The sequence below is a fragment of the Gobio gobio genome (genome assembly GCF_949357685.1).
Source record: "Gobio gobio genome assembly, chromosome: 21".
NCBI lineage: Eukaryota > Metazoa > Chordata > Actinopteri > Cypriniformes > Gobionidae > Gobio > Gobio gobio.
The window spans coordinates 23,913,853-23,938,141 of record NC_137117.1 but is presented as its reverse complement, the minus strand read 5'-3'; the positions used below and the strand labels follow the sequence as shown (position 1 = coordinate 23,938,141).

The window sequence follows — 24,289 nt, the reverse complement described above, 5'->3', positions numbered from 1 at the left end:
CTTATTACAGATTTACTGTTATTTTTGATAGAAATAAGTGCAGCCTTGGTGAAAATAAGATTCTTCTTTCAAAAACACTAAAATCTTACAGACCCCAAACATTTGAAAGTTATGTTATATTATTTTATAGATACATTTTAGCTGATATAGTCATGCACAGCCTTGAATACCGGAGTATAGCATCATACTAATAACAATACTGAACTGTTTTTGATGTTGGATACAGCCACAACAGGGTCAGAGCCGTCCAGACGCACACTGCCAATCATGGAGAGCTTGACATCTGCCCAGTACAGACGCTCATTGAAGTAGTCCACTGCAAGACCTGTTTTAGAGAATCAACATTAACAAACGGATTTCATCTTCATATAGTTCACAAATTGTATGTATACAGATGGTTAAAAGCAGCGCTGCGCTGGTAAGACCTGTAGGCCACTGGATGTTCTCATGGACCAGGGTTTGTCTAAGAGTGCCATCCATGGCTGCGGTCTCAATCTTGGGATGATTACCCCAGTCTGTCCAGTACATGGTTCTGAGATGAGAAACAAAAATTATACACAATACAGCATTAGTGTATTTGAAGCAAGTCTACATTAGAGTTAATGAAACATGCAGTGCAATGTCTCTTACCCTCTCTGAGGATCCACTACAATAGCGTAAGGCTCGTCAATCATGCCAGAAATCAGTGTCTTTCTGTGCTGGCCTGTAAGCTGAGCAACCTCGATCACATCACGCCCTGAATCGGTCCAGTAGAGGTTACCAGCCACCCAGTCCACCGCGATTCCACGTGGCATTTTCAAACCTGAAATCTAAAGAGGAGGCAGGAAAAAACAATTCAGAAAAGGTATCGCAAAGCATAAAGTTCAATGTTGAGCATTGAAGGTCTTGACTCACATCTAGGTTGGTGATGCTGCTCTCGCTTTGCCTCGTGTTACGGTGAGAGTTGGAAGTAGGACCTGATGGGGATGGAGCGGGCAGCTGGAAGCAGGAAATGCCAGAGGTGTGCCAGTTGGTCCAGTAAATGCGATTGGTCTTGATGTGCAAGTCCATGGCATCGATGCGCACATTGGCGTCACCCTGGAATGTCTGCTCGTAAACCATCCCAGGATTTAGACTGCGGATCTCATTGTCATCCGCAATGTAGAGCACCTGTTTATTAATGTTCAGACCTGCAGACGGACACAAAATAGTTTAGTAGAGTAGAGGGTTTGTGAAACTGTTGGAGAGGGAACACAACTTTACATACAATTCAAGCTCTTAAGTGTGATTTAAAGAATAAAATCAGCACGTACTGTCAGCCTTGCATGTGTGGTTCATCCTGGTGAAGTATTTGTGGCAGCTGCACTTGTAGGAGCCCTTGGTGTTGTTGCATATGTGAGAACATATACCAAACTGCTTGCACTCATTCTTATCTGAAAAGTGAATGAAATGTTGATATACACATTTTGTCTCTGACATAAATTGGGGAGGAAGAACCTTTCCTTAGGTCTTTTTAAGATGGCAGACCATGTGTGCTGTACCTTCACAGGTGTTGTGTCCAACGCTCTGGAAACCATGTTTGCAGGAGCAGAACGTGTCCGTGCCGTTGGAAACACAGTGAGCCTCATCGCCATCTCCACATAGAGATTTGTTACTCTTACAGTCATTCAGCATGGTGTCTACAAAAACGCAAAACACATGAAGTCAATTCAAGCAGGACTTCAAAAATGATAGATAACAGACAATAAAATCCCTTAATCAATAAAATTCAATATCTAATTATAAAAATGAAAGCTGATTTTTTCCACAAAGAGTGGATTAAGTGCGTATATACACTCACCTAAAGGATTATTAGGAACACCATACTAATACTGTGTTTGACCCCCTTTCGCCTTCAGAACTGCCTTAAGTCTACGTGGCATTGATTCAACAAGACGTTGAAAGCATTCTTTAGAAATGTTGACCCATATTGATAGGATAGCATCTTGCAGTTGATGGAGATTTGTGGGATGCACATCCAGGGCACGAAGCTCCCGTTCCACCACATCCCTTAGATGCTCTATTGGGTTGAGATCTAGTCACTGTGGGGGCCATTTTAGTACAGTGAACTCATTGTCATGTTCAAGAAACCAATTTGAAATGATTCAAGCTTTGTGACATGGTGCATTATCCTGCTGGAAGTAGCCATCAGAGGATGCGTACATGGTGGTCATAAAGGGATGGACATGGTCAGAAACAATGCTCAGGTAGGCCGTGGCATTTAAACGATGCCCAATTGGCACTAAGGGGCCTAAAGTGTGCCAAGAAAACATCCCCCACACCATTACACCACCACCACCAGCCTGCACAGTGGTAACAAGGCATGATGGATCCATGTTCTCATTCTGTTTATGCCAAATTCTGACTCTACCATCTGAATGTCTCAACAGAAATCGAGACCAGGCAACATTTTTCCAGTCTTCAACTGTCCAATTTTAGTGAGCTTGTGCAAATTGTAGCCTCTTTTTCCTATATGTAGTGGAGATGTGTGGTACCCGGTGGGGTCTTCTGCTGTTGCAGCCCATCCGCCTCAAGGTTGTGCGTGTTGTGGCTTCACAAATGCTTTGCTGCATACCTCAGTTATAACGAGTAGTTATTTCAGTCAAAGTTGCTCTTCTATCAGCTTGAATCAGTCGGCCCATTCTCCTCTAACCTCTAGCATCAACAAGGCATTTTCGCCCACAGGACTGCCGCATACTGGATGTTTTTCCCTTTTCACACCATTCTTTGTAAACCCTAGAAATGGTTGTGCGTGAAAATCCCAGTAACTGAGCAGATTGTGAAATACTCAGACCGGCCCGTCTGGCACCAACAACCATGCCACGCTCAAAATGGCTTAATCACCTTTCTTTCCCATTCTGATATTCAGTTTGGAGTTCAGGAGATTGTCTTGACCAGGACCACACCCCTAAAGGCATTGAAGCAACTGCCATGTGATTGGTTGATTAGATAATTGCATTAATGAGAAATTGAACAGGTGTTCCTAATAATCATTTAGGTGAGTGTACGTGTGTGTGTATAGTAAATAAAACATTCACTAAAGAAAATACCAATACATTTTAGGATTGTGTGAATTAATTGAATGTGATTTTTCCTAGAAATATTTTATTATTTGAAAATTCCTTGATACGGTTTTTCATGACCCTGGGAACCAGGGAAGGTGGCAGCATCTCACCTGTCTTGCAGCCGATCTCATCTGAGCCGTAATCTTCACAGTCATTGAAGAAGTTGCATCGCAGGTTTGCGCTGATGCATTTGCCATTGCTGCACTTGAACTGGTCTTTATCGCATGTGGTTGTGTGGTCTCCTGTATGAACATGAGCCATGTCACACAGGTCATGAAAACAAACACTCACTAACTTTGATGCATGTCAGAGCAGAAGACTCACCACAGTTAGTCTCATCTGAATTGTCCCCACAGTTGTCCACACCATCGCAGCGTTTGCCACTCCTGAGACAGACACGATTATTCAGGCAACGGAAATTTCTAGTGGGTGGGCACTGGAAGTTTCCTGAATTACAAAAAGGAAGATTTCAGTTTACTGTGCATTCATGTTTTTTTCTATTTTTCGACAACAAAAACACTGCAAATGTAGGTACACTATGTAACCTTTGGCCCAGTAAAAAAAACAAAGCGGTCTGCATTTTGCCGAAGACCATTGATTTGGGTTGTGCTTCGGTTCTGCGTGACTGTGCGGTTAGTATGGTTACCCTACTACTACCCTACATTCACTACTTGGTTTAAGCGGTATAACCACTTTAGATGAAAATGGTAATAGGCATTTTGGTTGACTACCTACTGTACCTTACTCACCTGTAGAGTAATAAAAACGTCATCTCTGTGTCACACAACATTTCAAATGCCTCAGTTCTCGCCATCTCTGAAAAGCCAAGCCAATGTTGATTCTCGTTATACTATGAGCTATGTCACGCCCTCTTTTTGCCACCAGATTCTTTTTTTAAATTTATTTAAACGGGTGATTCTCGGGAAGTTCGGGATTTAGCTGCTCCATGTCAACCTTTCTCACTCATTGGGACAACTAACCTATGCCACATTCACGCATCAAAGTAGCCGAAGCTACCTTTCTCTATTTATGGATATGATGAGATTCACAAGGGCTAATGACGTACGTACGCCGTTTCCCACAAAAACCATTCCATCAGGTCTAAAATATAATAGGCTTACCATAGAGACAAAAACAGGATTAATGATGTATCGACTTAACAAAAAAGTTACATAGTGTACCTTAAAATATTTGTCAGGGATACTGATTTTTTTTTAATAATTTATAATTTTTTATTCTTACGGCAATCCTCAGGGTTCTCATCTGAGTTATCGCCACAGTCATCCTCCCCATCACACTTCCAGGACAGTGGTTTACACAGTGTGTTATTACACTGGAACTCATCATGGGGGCAGTGTCGTGCAACTGAGAGAGGAGAGAGCAGAAGGAGGAATGTGAGATAAATCCTTAAATCCCTTGTATTTTGAGGACACGACACATAAATAAGCCCATTTTAAAAAGAAACAGACATGCATACTCACCAGAAATGTCACAACTCTCTTCATCACTGCCATCAATGCAGTCAGCATCTGCGTCACAGCGCCAGCGGAGCGGGATGCAGTGACCGTTCTTACACTGGAACTGATCCTCCTCACACTTCAGTTCACAGCCATGCTGAGAGACACAATAATAGAATATATAAACTGAGGGACATATGGACGCATGTAGTGACAACAAAAACAACGTTAAACAAACCAAATCTTTATTATATTTCTTATGTCTATATATCTTCCAAGTTGCCACAGCTATGCACACTCCAGACATCTCTCTTAACCAACTTCCTTTTTAAATACATCTGAAAGATTTCACACATCCCTATCCCCCCAATTCAGGCTTTTCAAAAACAATGAACAAATTTGAATTAAAACACCTTCGTAAAGGAACTATTATGTGTGCATACTTTATATGTATCTACAACACGCATTTAAGCATAAACCTAGCGTTTTTTAAAAATCATAAGAAACAAAATTCAGTGAAGTGTTTACGAACTAATGGCAACATTTTCCATATATTTCAGGAAGAGGCTTTGTATTACAAATCAAATCACAGAAGTATTGACTTTTCTACCTAACTTTTCTACCACCACTGCTCTAAAATTCACAAATGACGTTTCATCGTTTCATTGATCTTTCCAAGGCTTTTGATATGGTCAATCAGTACCACCTTTTCGAATCTATTCTATTGATTTAACTAAAATCCTCTTCTTTGGTTTAATGCTCATCTTCATAACAGACATCAGTGAGTTGTTTTTAAGAGTTTTCAGTCTGACTATTTAACTGTAGAAAAGGGTGTTCCACAAGGTTCTACCTTGGGACCACTACTTTTATCTCAAATATGTTAAAACTGCTCTGTACGATAATACTATTTATTACTATTTATAGTTATTTACACCACTAATACAAAATAATTCTTTACAGTCTGATTTTAACTTGGTTCAAAACTAGTTTCATAACAATATGATTATATAGAATAAGAAGTCTTGTTGTATTCAGTTTGGTACACAACATTGTCATTCTTATGCCCATGATTTGATGGTTTATCTCTTGATAAAGTTGATTTATTCAAATATCTTAGACTTTGTATTGATCCAGAACTTTCTTTTAAGCTTCATATTAATTATATTGTTAATAGAATATATGGTTGTCTGAGTGCACTCAATTCATTGTTTCACATTCAAGGTCAGGAAAAGAATAATTTCCCAGTTAATGTTACCTCTTTTTGATTCTGCTGACATTATTTATCAAAATAACACTAAGAGGCTTCCCTCTGATAAGTGTCAATGTTGTTTCACTGGTTTTGTGTTCATTTTCAAATGTGTTTATTTTTAACTGTCTTGTCATTGCTTTGGTTATCTTTATCTTAAAACAATGTTTGTTTTTAAAGGGTTAGTTCACCCAAAAATGAAAAACTCCGTCATTAATTACTCACCCTCATGTCGTTTCAAACTCTTAAGACCTTTGTTCATCTTGGGAACACAAATTAAGGGAATCGGAGAGCTCTTTGACTGCTCCATAGACAGCAGTGTAATTTACAATGATGTCTTTGCTACCTTTCTGGGCCTTGAAAGTGTTAATTACATTGCCGTCTATGTAGTGGTCAGAAAGCTCTCGGATTTCATCCAAAAAGATCTTAATTTGTGTTCTGAAGAACACAATGTTTTTTTACTTGAGGACTTTCTGCTATTAATTGTTATCATGCTGTTGTAACTGATGTATTTGTTGAGTCTTTGTGATTTTGTTTTTGGACAATAGTTGTGGTTTGTGGTTGTGGGGAAGAGGACGAGCATTTGTTTTTGTATATTTGTAGTGAGAGTTTTGTAAGGTTATTTTGTTGTAAAATGTTGTATTAGAGTACAAAATAGGACCCCTTCAAATTGTAAATGTTACATGGGGCAATACTTTTAATAAAATAAAATCAAACCTCATCAGATCCATCTGAACAGTCATGATCTCCATCACACTTCCACCTTCCAGCAATACAACGGCCGTTAGTGCAGGAAAACTCACTCTCAGAGCACTGACGCGGCACTGATAGGGAGAGAGAAACAGAAGAAAAACTTAATATTGAAGAAAGAAATATGAGCCAGAGAGCACAAACACAGTGACTATAAGGAAAACATAGGAGGAAAGAAAGGGACACATGTCAAGACAAGGACAACAGGTCAGCTTAGAGACTGAGAAAATACACAAACACATTTAGGGTTCCCAAACCTGATGAGCAACTTACACTACAAAATAGCAATTTCTAGCTGGTGCAATATTATATAAAGGTAATTAATTAATTAATTAATTATATAATCCACATCTGTGGATATAATTCTGTGTGTAAATATATTTATAGAATTGTATATGACTTAAGATTTTATTAATTTGCATGACTTGCATAATGGTAGGATATTTCCAGGTTTTTTTTTTCCAGGAACCCTGCTAATTTGTTCTGAATAATTTAAAACACTTTAATTATGATGGCAACAAAACCACAATAAAGACAAAACAAAACAAAACCTCAAAAGATGAGCTTATAAACAAATGTTCACTGCTAAAAGCTTCTCTATTCAGTTTGGAGTAGGAAAAAAGAACTAGCATTTCTCCACTAGGGGGCAGAAGCTGCAATTGACTTTTGAAGCTGGCACTTTTGTCACAAACACACATGGAATTATGGGGAGATGTGAAGAGAGAGGAGAAAGAAAGGGAGGCTGGAATAGGTGGTTTGGAGGGAGGAAAGACGTACCTCTGAGTCAAGCCAATGGGTCAGTGTGAAATGAAGAATAGAGACAACATGAAGTGAGATGCATCAGTGAGAAATGTGAGTGAGTCATGACATAGGACAAGATACCCACAATGCCTCTCACAGACATGTGTAATGGTCACAAATAATAATAAAACACTAGATTCAGTCCTATAAATGGCTGTTCATTTTAGGTGTTCCAACGGGAACCAGGAACGCTAAGGTCACACTGTCAGTTGAAATACATACCGCACTTTTCCTCATCGGAGTTATCGCCACAGTCATTATCATAGTCACACTGCCAGCGGCCCGGAACACAGCGGTTGTTCTTACAGCGGAATTGGTACGGCTCACATGTTCTCTCATCTAACACAAGAAATAAAAACGAATCACTTTTATGTAAATAAAATTGTGTGAATAAAATGAATCACTTTTACACACTTTCATGAGTAATCAACATTTTTATAAATGGAGCAAATGAAGCGATGGCCAGTCGTACCGCACTCCTCTTTGGGCTCATCTGAGGCATCGCCACAGTCGTCCTCTCCATCACATGTCCAGCGAGACGGGATACAGCGTCCCGAGTCCTTACAGCGGAACTCGTCCACACCACACTTCATTTGAGCTGTAGAAAACAGAAATGGCTTTAATAAGGACTGTCAATCAATCGCATTTATTTATTTGGTTATTTATGCCATATCAGCATGTAAGGCTATTTTCATGCAAAACAAGATGAAATCATTTCAAATTGGCAAAAAGACAAATTAGTCAATATATTTAAAAGGAATCATGGACAGACATATAAATAAATTACATTCATAAATATAAAAACATAATCTTTTCCTGTTGACACTTTACTAAATACATCAATTAGAGACCTTTCTGAATAAAATCGTCTGATGGTATTAAAAGAAGTATGGATTGTTAGCTGATTTAAAAAAGGGTGTCAAATTATTTACATGATATGCAATTAATTAACCAAAAAAAGTACAAATAATACATATTCGCAATATCGATATTTGCAACGAAATTAAATGGTTAGTTTCTAATGTGAAATTCTTGAAAAGGATATGTGGATTAAAGCTTAAAAACTGTGTAAATGACATTAGAATTTAATTTTTAGGTGAGCTATTCCTTTAAGATTAAAAGCTTTATAAGTTTATATTTTGTAGGTTTTATTTCCTTACTGCAGTTGGCCGGTTCGTCGGATTCATCAACACAGTCATAGTCTCTATCGCACACCCAGACTCGTGGTATGCAGCGTTTGGTGATGGCACACTGGAACTGGTTAGGAGCACAGGTCACCTCAGCTACAAGAGAACATGACATTCAGCCTATTAGCTCATCGTAAAACAGCCTCATATATAGTGTAGATTAAACATTAAAACATTCAGATTCAATCAATGAGAGATATAAGAGCAGACGTACGACAGTCCTTCTCATCTTCTCCCTGGCCGCAGTTGTTCTGACCGTTACAGCGCAAGATTCCAGGGATACAGCGACTAGGGTGTGAGCACTTGAACTGACTGGGCAGGCAAACGTGGATGTCTGAACATGGACAAAATAAGTTTTCATTAAGCAAATGAATTTCATTAAACACTTGTATAAGATGATTAAATAAATTCTATACATTTGAGTGGACATCATACCACAGTTGGCTTCATCAGAGTTGTCCTGGCAGTCATTGTCTCCATCACAGATGTAAGCTGGGTTGGTGCAGAGACCCGTGCCACACTGGAACTGGCCTGGTCTGCATTTAAAATCGGCTAAAACCCAAGAACACACAGCATGAGGATGCCATGTGTGACTGAAAGTGGCCATGACTTAACGCTCTCGTCAGTTAAATAGCTGATACTTACGACAATCAGCAGGCTCATCCGAGCGGTCTCCGCAGTCATCTTCAGTATCACACTTCCACCAGAAGGGAATACACTTATCATTCTTGCAGACAAACTACGGTCAGAGGAGAGAAAGTCAGTTAGAAGAGTGTGATTCCTGACAAGAACGTGTCCAGCTCATATTTTACTCCAAAATCAAAAATATATATATGTTGCTTATTATATGTTGTATATATAAGATTTTTTGCATGTTGACATTTTCATGTCAAGTTCGACTAGACAATTTCTAACTCCTACTTCTCATTACCATGTTGCAAAAAATGTCATTAATGTCAAATACTGCATGTAATGCAGTATTTTAGTATTATTAATATAATATTATAGTATTTATTAATACTTTGAATTAGTTTTTAATTTTCATATGTTTTAGTTTTCATTTTAGTTTGAGCAATTTTGTTGTGTTTTTGCCATTCTTCTTAATGGGGGGGGGGGGGGGGGGAATTCATGCATTCTGACTTATTTACACTGTTAAAGAGTTGGATGCTCGTGCTAAACAAGGCCAAAATTTCAAAAAATTAGTTGGATGTATGACAGAGTAATTTTTTTTTCTTCGAGTATGGTCATGTATTACGTCAAAATGGGTTGAATTCCTTGTATGGGCACTTCTCCAGTAAGAGCGAATGTGAGAGCGCACCCATCAAAGAGGTTACAGGAGCTTTGTTTTTAGACCACAACATCAACAATGTCACAGCTTCCCAAATAACCCAGCGTTAAGGAAACATTGGATGCAGTTTGTTTTTCCGGAGCAGCAATGGAGTTCTGCAAGTGTGTTTGTTGGTTCCCGGTCACAAGTCGAAACTGCATCAAATGTCTGTGATTTGTTGGCAAACGGCGCGCAAGTACATATAATGTAAACAACATGAACGTATAGTGAATAGAAAGTTATCCAGGGAGGGATAATGCCACGAATGTATTATGTGTATTTGTCATAGGTGTGTGGTGTGTGTGTGTGTGTGTGTCTCTCTTTAGCTCCGCTAAAGTATGTATAAACAAATCTAATAAGAAGCCCCACTGAGAATAATGTAAATCACAAATAATGTAAAACACCTGGCTGGCAGTACAGTTGGACAGGCACTGCTTTCCATCAGCAGCCAGATAGAAGTTGGTGGGACAGGCACACTTGTAGCCTCCTCCAGGAGAGAGCAAACACAGGTTACTGCAGCCACCATTATCCACCTGACACGGGTGACCAGTCACTGCAATCACAAGAGCGTCAGAGAGGAGAACACTTAGAAAACAACATCAAATACTGCAGGAACATTTCCATTTACAGCATGTGTTTATCTTCTCACCCTCAGGTTGTCTGGAGGGGTGAAAGGTGTGTATGTCCATGGGTCTGTGCAGGGTGCTGATCAACGTGGTTTTGTTAGTGCCCAGTGTTTTATGAGCTCTGTTGATGGACTTAGTCTCCCAGTCGGTCCAGTAGATGTACTCCTCAAACAGAGTCATGGCAAAGATGTGAGGGATGTCATGATTCAGCACTGTGAAGAAGAGAACAAAAGCCTCACGTTTAAATTCATTGGCAACAATCTAGCATGTTCTTGTGTAAGCTTTCTGAATGTGAGGTATTCATGTCTCAAAAACAATTGATCGACTGTAATATTACATAATATGGAACGTCTATGATGTTATTTATTGGCGAATATGAAGGCTGGGTCACTTTTTCTAAACTAATTGCTTGAAAGCAATGCATGGGTGTCTTTGTATTCACCAATGTGTCTGTTGGATCCGTCCAGGCTGGCAAAAGCAATGTAGTCTTCACGAGCGTCTGCCCAGTAGATGCGGTCATTAATAAAATCTAGTGTCAAGCCGTTAGGCCATGTGATCTTATCCTGAATAATGATGTGACGATTTGTGCCATCCATGCCGATGCGACCAATATGTGGCACGTCACCCCAGTCTGACCAGTACAGATACCTGGAAATAATTAAACCATTTCACAGAAATCCATTAAGAGAAAATGGCTATTATATATATATATATATATTTTATAAATATATATTTTATTTAGCACATTAATTTTTTTACAATTAAATATATTTTAAAAAATCTGTAAAAAATCATTTGGAGGCTTTTGTCCGCAAAATGTGAAAATGAAATGTGATTAACTGCAATTTGTTTGACTAATTAATCAGTAATTTTGTCACAATTTTAATAGACTTATATCCATAGAAAATAAACTAGTAATTCCTGGGATAGCCAGAGACTTAAATAATACATAACGTAAAAACTTATCAGGAACTGAGTTTAGACTCTCACCCATTCCTCACATCCACAGCCACAGCTCTAGGCTCCCGCAGGCCGCTGTTGACCAGCACACTTCTGTAAGCTCCGTTCAGCTTGGACACCTCAATTGTGTCTCTGCCCTTATCACACCAGTACAGGTTTCCCCCAACCCAGTCCACGGCCAGACCGTCAGGGTTACTCAGAGAGGTTCTGTGCAGCACCTATCCAACAGCCAATCAAAAGAGTCACAAACATGCCCATCGGCCAATTTTAAACGCATACAGGAATCATCAATGCGCAGGCTCTAGAACTACACAGACCTGCACGTTACTGCCATTGATGTTCATGCGACGGATCATGCTGCCTTGTGTGGTCACATCCGTCCAGTAGATCATCTGCTCTGCGTAATGATAGTCCAGAGCCACTGCGTTATTAAGCCCCTGTTAACACAGAAAATGGTAACAGTTTAGCAATTTTAGAAAGTTACAATAGTCTACAAATAATCTCTTTGGCCTTTTAGACTGACAGCCACCTCACCTGTTTAATTAATGTGTAGTTAGAGCCATCCAAGTTGAGTTTTCGCAGGTAATAACGGTTCGCAAAGATGAGGAAAGGTTCCTCCTCTGAAATTTAAGCAACAAGCTGACTTTTAGATAGATAGATAGATTGATAGATAGATAGATGGATAGATGGAAAGATGGACAGATATTCTCTGTGAAAGAAACACTTCCATAGCCTTTTTGGTAATACATAGAATGTAAGAGAATAACGGGAGAGGCTCACCAGATGTGGATTTGCAGCTGGTGGGGTCATCAGGACGCTGCACAAAGCCATCAACACAGAGGCAGTGGAAGCTACCGTGCGTGTTGATGCAACGCTGTGCGCAGGGGTATGTGGTGGTGCACTCATCCACATCCACACACGTCTTCCCATCTTGCTTCAGCCGGAAACCTGGATGACACCGGCACTGTGGGGGCCGGGCAAAAGGCATTTTATGTCTTCACTGCAATGCCCAACTAATTAATTCACACAAGTATTGTGTATAAATAAGGAAAAACGCATACCTTAAAGCCGATCTTGAGATCCTCACAGAGCTGCGAGCAGCCACTCTGCTTACTGTTGAGACATTCATTGACGAAGCAGTTGTTCTCATCAGAGCCGTCACCACAGTCATTGTTGCCATCACACAGCAATGTCTCGTTGACACACTTGCCATTGGTGCACAGGAAGGAAGTGTCATTACAGCGCCTCTCTGTGGACAAAAACAAAATAATAAGCACAAAGTTCTCCTTTGGGCCTGGGGAAGAGGATTTTTGTTCTGGGTCCCATAAATTTCACGGACGGACATTAGATGGCAATATTATGGTACTCTGATAAATACCATGTTACTGAATGATTACCATATTCATGTCCCATGGTGTTTGTATTCACATGGTACTCCAAGGTAATTCAAAAATTACGATGCTACTTTTGGAACATTTATACTTCCGTTAATGCTGAAAGAGGTCAACCATAACCAGATATTCATAAAGTCACTTCCACCCAGTCAATGATCCAGAATTAATTCTGCCACAGGAAGTTGTGGCTCTAATGAAGCAGAGAATTGAACAGCATTAAGCTCCTTTAGCACACTAAATTACACACCTGGCACTCTTCCAGAATCCACAAGAGCCCATTCATTACATCAGGTTTTTATTGTTAGTTGTACAATGGTAATATAACCCTGTATTTTCCAATTTCACACACATTTGCATTCAAAGACAAGACCATATAATGAAGGGCATAGATAGACAGATCTAGTGACAGAAAAATGATTGGTATGTGGACAGTTCATGAGAAAAGGGAATTTTTTTTTATTTTTATTATTATACTTTCAAATACATACATTTTTATTTTTATCAGCAAGAAGGGGAAAAAAGTAACTTTAAAAAAGCCTTTGGAAGAGGTTTTTTTCCCCACCTTGTCCTTCAAGGTTTCCATACTAACCTGGGTCTGTGCAAAGTGGGTTTTTGGGAGCTTCGTCTGATTGGTCCCTACAGTCAAACTCTCCGTCACATTCCCAGTTCTTCTGCTTCAAACATTGGCCATTAGCACAGCGGAAATCATTCGGCCCACATGTAGGATATTCTTTGTTATGAAAGAGAAGACAACAATTAACATACTGCATGATCACTTCATTGGTGTGTGAGACCAATAATAAAAAACAGAACACTAAAAGACATGCTTACCACACTCGGGCGACTCATCAGAGCCATCGCGGCAGTCAATGTCATGATCACACATGAAGTTTTTGGGAATACACTGATAATTCTGACATTGGAATTCAGAGTCATCACAGGTCTTATTGAATGCTTGAGAGAAAGAATAAAGAGATAAACAGAAGGAAATACAGAAAGAATGCAAGAGTTTTAGGGTATAAACCAAGGGATTCCTCTTGCAACTCACCACAGCCAGCCTTAATGCCCTCATCTGCACCATCAGGACAGTCCTTATCCCCGTCACACTTCCAGCGCTGAGAAATACACATGTGGGAGCCGGGACACTGGAATGCTTCTGGACTACAAGTCTTTGTCTCTGGAAGAGATACATCAACTCAGTGTTACTTAAACATTTCATCATCCAGCCTTACCTAGATTAATACTTAGATTCATCATGGTTGATATAAAGTGTAGAGAGTACAAATAAAAGCAAAGTTAAATATAGCAGATGTTCTCAACCGTTTTGTTATCACACGGTCACAGATATGATGATAAGAAAACAATGCTTAATGCAAATAAAATGCAACTAAGCGTAAAAATCATGCATAGTGACGTCAGAAAAGCAGTTTTTAAAAGGGGGCAAAACCCTTCCAAAGTGTTTTGTTGATGTCCAACGTGGTGCGTCCAAACAAACTTAACAGTGGTACAAATTCTTCCGTTGGAAAACATGAACAAAGGTAAAAGTACGCCCCGGAGCGCATTAAATAAATAAAAGCATGGTTAATCTGAGGTTAGAGCTTTGTTTGTTGATGTAAGTTGTAACATGACTCACTGCATTTGCTGTCCTCATCAGTGCCGTCTCCACAGTCATCAGTGCCGTCACACACCCAGGATTTAGAGATACAGCGATGGTTTTCACACTCAAATTGATTTGATGCACAGAACTTATCTGAGAAAACACAAGTGAACAACTTGTTACTGTTAAACAATCTAAATATAATCGACTTTTTGTCTTGATAAAACCTAATTTTTAGGTGTAGCTGTGGTCACAAAATTAACAAATCCCCCAAACACATAAAATACCTCCAATTTAAATTTGATAAATTTAATTATATTATATTATATTATAATTACATTCAATTATAGTAGTACATTTGTACAGTAACTTTTTTATTTATTTGTTTCATCTTAAAAAAAAAGTATTGAGATACTAGACAGTAATAAGATCTAATAATTAATGATAACTTTTTTATTTTTATGAGATCATTTTTAAACAACAACTACAATAATAATAATAATAATAATAATAATAATAATAATAATGCAAATTAAAGGGTTTTTTTTTAAAATAAAGGGAAAAACATTTAATTAGTTCCAAGGAGCAATATATAACAATTATAAAATAATTAACATTGGCTATGATGAAAGCAAATGGTACTATTGTTTTTAGCGTCTTGAGAACAATACCTACACCAAAGATAAACGTATTAAGTGACATTTGGAACAGAACAGAAGAATGCAGGAAAAAAAACTTGTCTTGAGAAAAGTGTGAGAGAGATCGGTAAATATTTACTAACCACAGTGAGACTCATCTGCTCCATTCTCACAGTCGTTCTCTTTGTCGCAGGTCCAGCTCAAGGGAATACAACGGCCACTTGGACATGCAAAGAAGTTCACTGGACATTTCTGCTTCCTTTTCTCTGTGGGAAAGAAAGTGAAAGGTCAGTCTTATTATACAATATTACATACATTTCATTAGCTGTGAGAACAGGAGGCTGATGTATGAAGTGTGTAACCTGGACAGTTTCTTTCATCTGAGAAATCTCCGCAGTCATTGGAGCCGTCACAGCGCCAGGAGGGGGCGTAGCAGAGAGTAGTGAACTCACACCTCTCAAAGGTCATGCCCTTCACTCCAAGCAGATAGTAACTAGAGCAGTCAGTGGGGCCTGAAAGAGGACGTACCAAAATATTGTATGTGTGCAAGAATATGTGTAACTGTGTCCACAAAGTTACAATTAGGTTTATATTATATAAATAAAATGTATATATAAAGCTCATTCTGATTCTGAGATATATATATATATATATATATATATATATACACATACACACACACACACACACACACACACAATGATATAGAGCTGCACGATTAATAATTAAAAGATCATGATCTCGATTTAAACACATGCAATCTCATTCCTAAATGACAACGATTCTTCTGTGTCTATTCAACCTTTGACAAAAATCACACGGACCATTCAAATCTGCGACGGCGCTGCCGCAGACCCAGAGAGAGCAGTTGCCATGTATAGGTATGAAACAGCTTCATAATCTTTTCAAAAGAGTCAACAGTCAAGCAGATTCAAATATTCATATTATCCCAGAAGAACTGTGATAAAAGTATATAGTTTGGATATAAACACTGTCTACGGTAGCGATCAAAATTGAAATGACAGTAACATGGTGACTGTATCGATTACATTTGACAAGTGACTATTAAGAAATGTATTTATCATTGAATCATTCATTCAAGAGATTTGTTTAAAAAAAATAACGGTAATGAAACAAGGGAAGAATTTAGTGAGTCATTGAATCATTCATTCAAACCGATTTTTAAAAAATTATTCATTCAGATTCATTAAACATTTTAAATAAACTGTAGCGATTACATTTTTTTAGTTGTCTGTTCAGAATCGTAGAAGAATTGTGATCTCAATTTGAAACAAAAAAAATTTGAATTTCTTAATTTATCCAGAATCATGCAGCTCTAATATGAAATCAAATAATCAAATCATTTTGAAAAATATATAATACAATAATATACTACTACTAAAAGTTATTGTTGTTGAAAAAAATATATATATTTTTATACAATTATTAGGTTTATTAAGGTTAAAAAAAGGTTTATTTCCAGCACTGGCTATGAAGAAAGCATACAGTACTGTTTTTTTAAGTTTAGGAATTAATTATAAAATTAAATTAAATGAATAAATCTGAAGAAAAAAAACAAAAAAAAAACAACACCAGTCATTCCTAAACACTAGTGTGCTTCTGACAGGCTACATAAGCACAGACTGCTTTCATATGCCATCATATGATTTTTGAGCTACAGTCTCCTTGGAGTTATATTTAAACCTTGTGGGGTTAAATCAGGCAACCTTTTGGTTACCAGCTCAGGTTTAGATTAATACTTACTGCAGTTCATCTCATCACTGGCATCCTCGCAGTCCGCCACCTGATTACAGCGACTAGAGTTAGTGATGCAGGAACCGTCTTTGCACTGGAACTCAGCAGCGCTGCACAGAGTCACTGAAAAAAAAAACGGAGATGGAAACAGTGAGGGCTGCACTTTTTTTAGTCAACTGTGTATTTCTCCTTTCCCATATTCTTGCTATTTATTTCAGACAAATCACATACTGTTGCATGGCAGCTCGTCTGAACCATCTCCACAGTCATCAGTGCCGTCACACCAGGAGCTGTGTTTGATGCAGCGTCCGTTAATGCAGCGCCGGTAGCCCTTCTTACACATGCGGTTCACTGCAACCATAAAAAGAGAGAGATCAATACTTGACTAATACTTCAAATATCATGCATCGTAAACCGGGTACAGATTAGAAATGGCTTAATACTGCAAACCAGTGAATAGAGCCACAGTGTCATGCTTACTGCAGTAGGACTGCTTCTCATCAGACTTGTCTTTGCAGTGGGCTTGACTGTCACAGGTCAGGCTGTAGTCGATACAGTCACCGTTTCCACACTCAAACTCATCCACGCTGTTACAGGTTGTGTTCTCCGCTGAGAAAGAGATTACGTTCATATTATACTGCACTTCTCACAGGAAACGAATAGAGTATTTTCAGAACAGGCTACTAGCTTCCTGTTAGTCTGTCTCACCAACACAAGTGTTGTCTCCCAGTAGTTTGCGCTCTCCACGGCAGCTGCAGTTGACTCGTCCCTCTGATGTGAGCAGACACAGGTCCTGACAGCCTCCATTATTGATGAGGCATGGAGAAAACTCACCTATAGACATACACAAACACAAATGACCAATTTAAAATGGCTTTTGTGGCTGGGCAATCCCATCATGTTCATAAATTAGTTAATCAATTGCTAATCATTAATACTAGTTATTAATATGTAATGTTATATCAGTGCATGGTAACAATTTACAATAAGGTTTCATTTGTTAACATTAGTTAACCACATTAGTTAATATGGGGTAAGAATGAACAATACATCTACAGCATTTCCTAATACATTAACCAAAGGCATTAGGCAATAATAGCTCATGTAAATACATATTTATTTATTTTTTATACAGTTGTATATACAGTACTTAATATGGTCTGTATTCTCTCAGTCTCTCTATTCTGTAAGTAATATCCAATTCCAATCAGCAGTTGTATTTTTAATAACTAATATTACCAAAGATTAATAAATACTGTACCCAATGTAACGCTCATTGTTAGTTAGTGTTAGTTAATAAATTAACTAACGTTAACAAATGAGACCTTACTGTAAAGTATTACCCAGGGTATTTATATGATTTTTTAAAAATATCAGTGAGTGTTTTCAGTGTGTTTAGTAAATAAAAGTACGGAAAGCATGTCTTAATTATGGCATGTAAGATTAAACTTTGTTGTTGAAAGGATGTGTGCTATGCGGGTACATAATAATAATATATATATTCAGTCTTCAGTACAAAACTCACAGCTATTGGTGTCTTTGGCCACAGCGATGATACCCATTGGCTGTTGAGGAATGTCAGCACGTAGGACTTTCATATCTCTGCCGTATTTATCAGCTCTGAGAACAGCTCTGCGCACCCAGTCTGTCCAGAAGATATATTCACCATACACAGCCAAACCGAAAGGATGCACTGGCTCGTTCTTTAGGACCACCTGATCGCACAGACACACACGTGTACAATTTACATTCATTTATTTTGTAAGCAAATTCAACATGTTGTCGGTAGTGTGTATTTTCTCTGTGAACTAAGCTTATGAACTCGTTGTATGAACATGCATTTTTAGTGTCATGATATTCCGGGTAAAAGCCAAGAACACCATCTCTCACTTTCTCCTGAACAAACATAAAAAATAGGCGTAAAGAGAAAGGAACTCACAAAGCGCCGGCTGCCATCATACTCGCAGCGCTCAATCTTGTCAAAAGTGGCATCAGAGAAATAGAGTTTCTCAGCACGGTGGTCAATGGCCAGTCCGTTCGGGGTGCGGATGTTATTTCCGATTATCACGATGACATTAGCTCCAGAAAGAGATGCTCGCATGATACTGGGAGACTGTTCATTCCAGTTAGTCCAGAACATCAGGCTGAAGGAAAGAGCACAGGAGGAAACGGAATTTAAACATGGAAACGGACATGTGCTTGTCTTCCAAAACCAGATTAGTTTTCAACTTATGATTAAGGGTATACAAACATAATACAAACATAAAATGATTTAAAAATAAAAGTACTATAAATAAATATTGTATTAATTATGTGAGCAGAAAAAATGATCTGCACAAAAAGAACAAGAAAACATTTCTTCAACTGTTCATTTATTACTTCAACAGAGTACATAAAGTGCACAATATGTACACAGGTGTGTATCCGCAATTACATGGCACTGGTGAAGAGTTGATCACAAGCACTTTCAGCACTTTCTTTACAAGTCTGTTCGAGGCCTCTGTTGAAGTAATAAATTAACAGTTGGGAGAACTTTTGCCTTATTTGTTGTGTGGGGATCCTTTTTTCCACTCACCTACTTTTCTATTTTTTTCTGTTGAATTTACGCACCCAGTAAGTTTGGTGACGTTGGACTGTGCACATATAGTGCATTTAGCACTACAACACTTCTTTCACCATTATTAATTACATGGCAGTCTAAACCAATCTGAAGGTTTTATTAAAAAAATATATATATATATAATATATATAAATTATTATAATTATGAATTATGTGAACACTACTTGGGCAGTCAAAACAATGAATGTGTATATAAATGTTTTATTTTATTTGGTAGGGTAATAGTTCATACTGTGTGTATGCTTTAAAATCTTGGGATTCCTTGTCCAGTAGAATGACTATAAAACATTGTATCATGGCAAATTTGATATACAAGGCTCATACTCTTGACATTCATCCAGAACAAAGGCTCTGGGGTGGTCATCCCCAGACATGGTGACTACGGTGTCTCTATCGAAAGCTCCAGTGCGACTCTGGTCCACAGTGTGCCGTGTGATGGTGGAGGTGGTGTAGCTGGTCCAGTAAAGTGTGTCCCAACCCCGGTGATAAGACAAACCTTCAACTGACCCCACATCTGTTGAAAGATATAAAGAGAAACATTGGCTTAAACTATGGAATTATATCGAGAATCCTGCTCTGACTGCTTGTTTCTGATCCAAAAACAACTCAATCTGTTTCTCATAATTATAATTCTGAGCACAGTTGTAGACACACTGCATTTAGTTTGAACAAACGGTTCACTGCAACTCTACTGCATCTAGAAGGACACTAGAAGTTAAAAATGACACATGAAAAAAAAAAAAAGAGGCATTTGAACTTCTTGTAAAGGATTGTAACAACCAATAATAAACAGGATTAATATCCTTCAAAGAGTAAATGAATATGTTTAACACATTGCATGTCCAAAACATCTCTTTTGAAGCTGCTTATCCTGTCCCAGTGAACGGTTTAACCCCATGAAACGTGTGCATGTTGGTTACTGCAGGTTGTGAGATAGCCTTTGTTGCTGGTGCTTGTGTGTGTTTAGTGGCTTAGTGTCATCCGGTCATTTCATGGATGGGTGCCTGTGCATACAAGACCCCTCCCTTGGTGAATCTCTTTAACCACGGTGACTAGTTCTTCCACAAAGAGAGGACTGCTGGGACACAACGCTGGGGTGAGAAGCAATGTAGTGCAATGTGCTTCAGTCAGCGCCATCGAAAGAGTTTCAATGAGTCAAAGTCAAAGTGAAAAATAGTCGCCCTCTACAGAATTAATGAGCTCATGAGGGGCTCCGCAGTATCCATCTGCATCACACCAATGACTGCTTTACGACAGCAATTGCTCCCCCATAAAACAGGAAGGACTCTCAACCAAGCTGATTACTTTTGCTAAAAAAACAATAACGATCCTGTAAAACATATCAGTCTTTAGGCCAAAGGAAGAATAACAAGATACTTACGCAATAGCCACCGCCCACTTCTCAGTTAACAGGTGAGACGTCATCATCACAGAAACGATAATATACTAACAAAAGGTCAGTTAACCTGACAATCGATATCTTAGATGATGGATACCTTAACTACCACCCATTCTCCTTCAAACTTGAAGGCCAGGAGGATCTCGCATTAGGACAAACTAAGGAGAGTGGTCTCGCGTTCCTTGCAGATGAAGGTCAAAGTCCTGCAACAGCCAAGCTCAAGGAATTGGAATGAATCTGAAGAGTCATTTAATTGATCATGAGAGGAAATTCGCAATGGGTACTTAGATTCAAGTAGAATCGACTGTTCGTAATTTGGCAGCTTTTGACTGATGCAGGGAATCACGTTTTGTAAGGTTGCCTGGTTTCACTCGATCAATACAAGCAAACAGCAATCATGGATGGCCGTAAGGTAAGCACCTTCCATAATCTCAAATAAAAGATTAAGTTTAATATTCAATAAATGTGAGACAAAGTGTTTTCACATTACAAATTATGAAATAGATGTTTATGGTAATGTTTATGAAAATATGTTTATGGTAATCTTGCAAGTATTTGGCTGCATTCTAAATATTGTTGGTATTTTAAATTAAATTAATATAATATATATTTGTTTCAATTCTAGAAACTAGCACTGTAGTTATTAAATATTTGCCTGGCTATTGCGAAAATCTATCATGACTCATGAGTTTGTTCTATCTCATTAAATGTGAAATTATGGATCCTTAATGATGACTGACAGGGCAGTGAGCCAGAAGTAGCTTTCGGATGTAGCCTCTGTGTCATTGAAACCTTATAATAATAAAAAGTATTGTGAAATGTAAAGTCTCTAAGTACAAGAAAAAAGCACTAACATGAATTCTCAACTTCCCAGGAAGATATATCGCTAAATGCGAATGCTAAACACTAAGAACCACCCCAGCGGAGACTGCCTTTATCTCTTGGAGTAAACACTCCAATGATGCTTCGCCATGTAAGGGAGTTATTACCCCTCAAAGGGGCTAATTATTAGCCTGAAGCAGACGGCGATCTTCAGTTTGAACGCATGCCATTCTACACTTCATTGTGATCAATTTGTGTGGAAATAGTGTATATCAAGAGGATTAGCAGGGGGCAGTATGAATATTAGCCATGATTGTGGGAGTCTGAAGTGGGAATTGACAAGGGTTTTGGCACCAACTCTGGACGCAATAGTCATGGTGATTGGGCTGGTGGGACATTCACTGGTCATCTACGTCCTGACCGGACGGAGGAGGAAGAATGGACTCCAGTCTCTTCAAGGGACAGATACATTACTTTTAGCTTTGAGTGCCACGGATCTGCTGCTGCTCATTTGCCTGCCCTTCCACACCGCGGCTATAGCACTGGGCTACTGGCCCTTCAGCAGCATCCTGTGCAAAGTCATCAGCTTCTTGGGAGTGGCCTGTAACTCTGCAAGCGTATTCACTCTAGCTGCATTAGCGGTAACACGCTACCTGATTGTGGTGTACCCTACCTGGACGTATCGTTTCAGAATGCGCCGCTGGTTGCGGGTTTTGGTGATTCTCATGTGGGTGCCGGCTGTAGCTCTAGCAGCACCTCAGTTTGCTTTCCGGCAGTTGAGAACGACACCTGTCCTCTGCTTTGCCTTTCTGTCAGACTTCAGCCAGTTGGTCTACAGTGCTATTCTGTTCCTGATTGGCTTTGCTTTGCCTCTGATAATCATTGTCATCATGTACACCAAACTCTATGGCTTCTTGCGAAGGACACAAATACAAGGTAGTGCACCGCAAATGGAGCGCTACCAAAACCGGGTGACAAAGACGTCGGTCCTGTTGGTTTTAGTCTTCACCATCTGCTGGTTGCCGTCCTACGTCCTCATGTTCTTGCTCATCGTTACCAGTAATAGCGATACACACACACATCATCGCAACTTCGCCATTATCGCCCGGCTGCTAGCGAGCTCTTCGGTTGTAGCCAATCCGCTGCTCTATGCTTTCATGTCAAACAAATTTCGGCGAGAGCTGCTGTCACTGGGACGGGTGTTCTGCAAAGGCTGTGGGTGCATTATGTGTCCAGGAAGCGCCATAGTGCAGCCCTTTAACCCTGTGGAGTTGGAAACCCCTCCACAACCCTGAGGATAAAGAACCGGACTATGCAGAAGCATTAAATGTGCTTCTGCTATAAAAGGCATTATCAGTAATGGGACTAAAGATACTTAATATCAGGCATATGTTTGAACTGCTGATTGATTCGTTCTGCCAGAAATAGCATTCTACCTGAATTACCTGAGAACACATAAATGATATTATCTAATAATGGGTCATTATGTGAAACTGTATGATTATAATTCTTTGTTAAGCAATGTACTTTAGTTGACCGGAAATGTCCAAGCCAGATGTTTAACAGTTTTGAAACTATTGCTAAATGCATGCGTGTTTACCTTCATAATATGGCATATCAGGAAGAAACAGTTTACAACAGCAGCAACACAAACTTTGAGCTTTTGAGCAACCTTTTTCAATGTTTGCACGGCACCAAACTTAATTTGTGTTCTTACTATGTTCCTAAACATTTTTAAGTCAACACCCATTGACACCTGTCTAACTGGCTAAAATGAAATACATTGAAAAAAAGACATTCAAAGATATGTATGCATATTTATTACACGTCTCTCTGGAATACTTGATTATTGCTTCTGATTGGTCAATTTCAATGATCTTTAAGTAATGACTAATATATATATATATATATATATATATATATATATATATATATATATATATATATATATATATATATATATATATATATATATATATATATATATATATATATATATATATATATATATATATATATATATATATATATATATATATATATATATATATATATATATATATATATATATTAATTATCATTCAGAAATGTATAATTTTTTGGTTTGTGTCTCTTCTGCACACCAAGGCTACATTTATTTGATCAAAAATACAGTAAAACAAAAAATATTATGAAATATTACAAATTAATATAACTTGTTTAAAATATTTAAAAATGTAATCTATTCCTAATGTCAAAGATGAATTTTCAATACTAATACGCTGATTTGCTGCTCAAGAAGCATTTCTTATTAACAATGCTGAAAACTGTTGTGTTTCTCAGAATTTTGTCTGTGGAAACAGTGATAATTTGATGAATTTAAAGTTGAAAAGAACAGCATTTATTTGAAATATAATTTTTTTGTATTAAATTGTCACTTTAATGAATAAAAGCATTCATTTTCTTTAAAATGACCCTAATCTTACTGACCCGAAACATTAGAGCGGTTGTGTGCGTGTGTATGTGTGTGTGTGCACGTGTGTCTATGTGACAATAAAACTGGCAAAACTGAAGAGGAGACAAAACAAGAAGAGATTTGTATTGGGTAGGTCTGTATTTACAAAATTAAATATATATATTTTTTTTTT

General features: G+C 38.3%; 2 protein-coding genes across 2 annotated transcripts in view; one reads left to right on the top strand and one right to left on the bottom strand.

The window, feature by feature from the left end:
* The window catches only part of lrp1ab (low density lipoprotein receptor-related protein 1Ab), a 131,654-nt gene that overhangs the window by 6,927 nt on the left and 100,438 nt on the right, over nt 1-24,289 (bottom strand). Inside the window, exons 42-79 of the mRNA XM_079803350.1 lie at nt 19,766-19,955; nt 18,761-18,965; nt 18,347-18,536; nt 17,530-17,655; nt 17,302-17,430; nt 17,053-17,172; nt 16,831-16,944; nt 15,429-15,578; nt 15,210-15,332; nt 14,465-14,581; nt 13,880-14,008; nt 13,663-13,785; nt 13,421-13,561; nt 12,499-12,686; nt 12,218-12,401; nt 11,972-12,057; nt 11,755-11,874; nt 11,468-11,655; nt 10,920-11,125; nt 10,501-10,689; nt 10,256-10,404; nt 9,170-9,263; nt 8,960-9,076; nt 8,739-8,858; nt 8,498-8,620; nt 7,810-7,935; nt 7,560-7,676; nt 6,504-6,610; nt 4,565-4,697; nt 4,326-4,448; nt 3,408-3,530; nt 3,194-3,325; nt 1,521-1,658; nt 1,293-1,412; nt 895-1,169; nt 631-809; nt 426-532; nt 206-325 (exon numbers count right to left, since the gene is read on the bottom strand). Of these exons, the coding sequence (XP_079659476.1) occupies nt 206-325; nt 426-532; nt 631-809; nt 895-1,169; nt 1,293-1,412; nt 1,521-1,658; nt 3,194-3,325; nt 3,408-3,530; nt 4,326-4,448; nt 4,565-4,697; nt 6,504-6,610; nt 7,560-7,676; nt 7,810-7,935; nt 8,498-8,620; nt 8,739-8,858; nt 8,960-9,076; nt 9,170-9,263; nt 10,256-10,404; nt 10,501-10,689; nt 10,920-11,125; nt 11,468-11,655; nt 11,755-11,874; nt 11,972-12,057; nt 12,218-12,401; nt 12,499-12,686; nt 13,421-13,561; nt 13,663-13,785; nt 13,880-14,008; nt 14,465-14,581; nt 15,210-15,332; nt 15,429-15,578; nt 16,831-16,944; nt 17,053-17,172; nt 17,302-17,430; nt 17,530-17,655; nt 18,347-18,536; nt 18,761-18,965; nt 19,766-19,955 (5,421 nt within the window). The remainder of the gene's footprint in view (nt 1-205; nt 326-425; nt 533-630; nt 810-894; nt 1,170-1,292; nt 1,413-1,520; nt 1,659-3,193; nt 3,326-3,407; nt 3,531-4,325; nt 4,449-4,564; nt 4,698-6,503; nt 6,611-7,559; nt 7,677-7,809; nt 7,936-8,497; nt 8,621-8,738; nt 8,859-8,959; nt 9,077-9,169; nt 9,264-10,255; nt 10,405-10,500; nt 10,690-10,919; nt 11,126-11,467; nt 11,656-11,754; nt 11,875-11,971; nt 12,058-12,217; nt 12,402-12,498; nt 12,687-13,420; nt 13,562-13,662; nt 13,786-13,879; nt 14,009-14,464; nt 14,582-15,209; nt 15,333-15,428; nt 15,579-16,830; nt 16,945-17,052; nt 17,173-17,301; nt 17,431-17,529; nt 17,656-18,346; nt 18,537-18,760; nt 18,966-19,765; nt 19,956-24,289) is intronic.
* On the top strand, nt 22,037-22,957 carry LOC307117991 (somatostatin receptor type 4; the record flags this gene model as incomplete). Its single annotated transcript, XM_079803284.1, has 1 exon — nt 22,037-22,957. One exon carries the CDS (start codon nt 22,037-22,039, stop codon nt 22,955-22,957), a length of 921 nt encoding a protein of 306 aa, XP_079659410.1.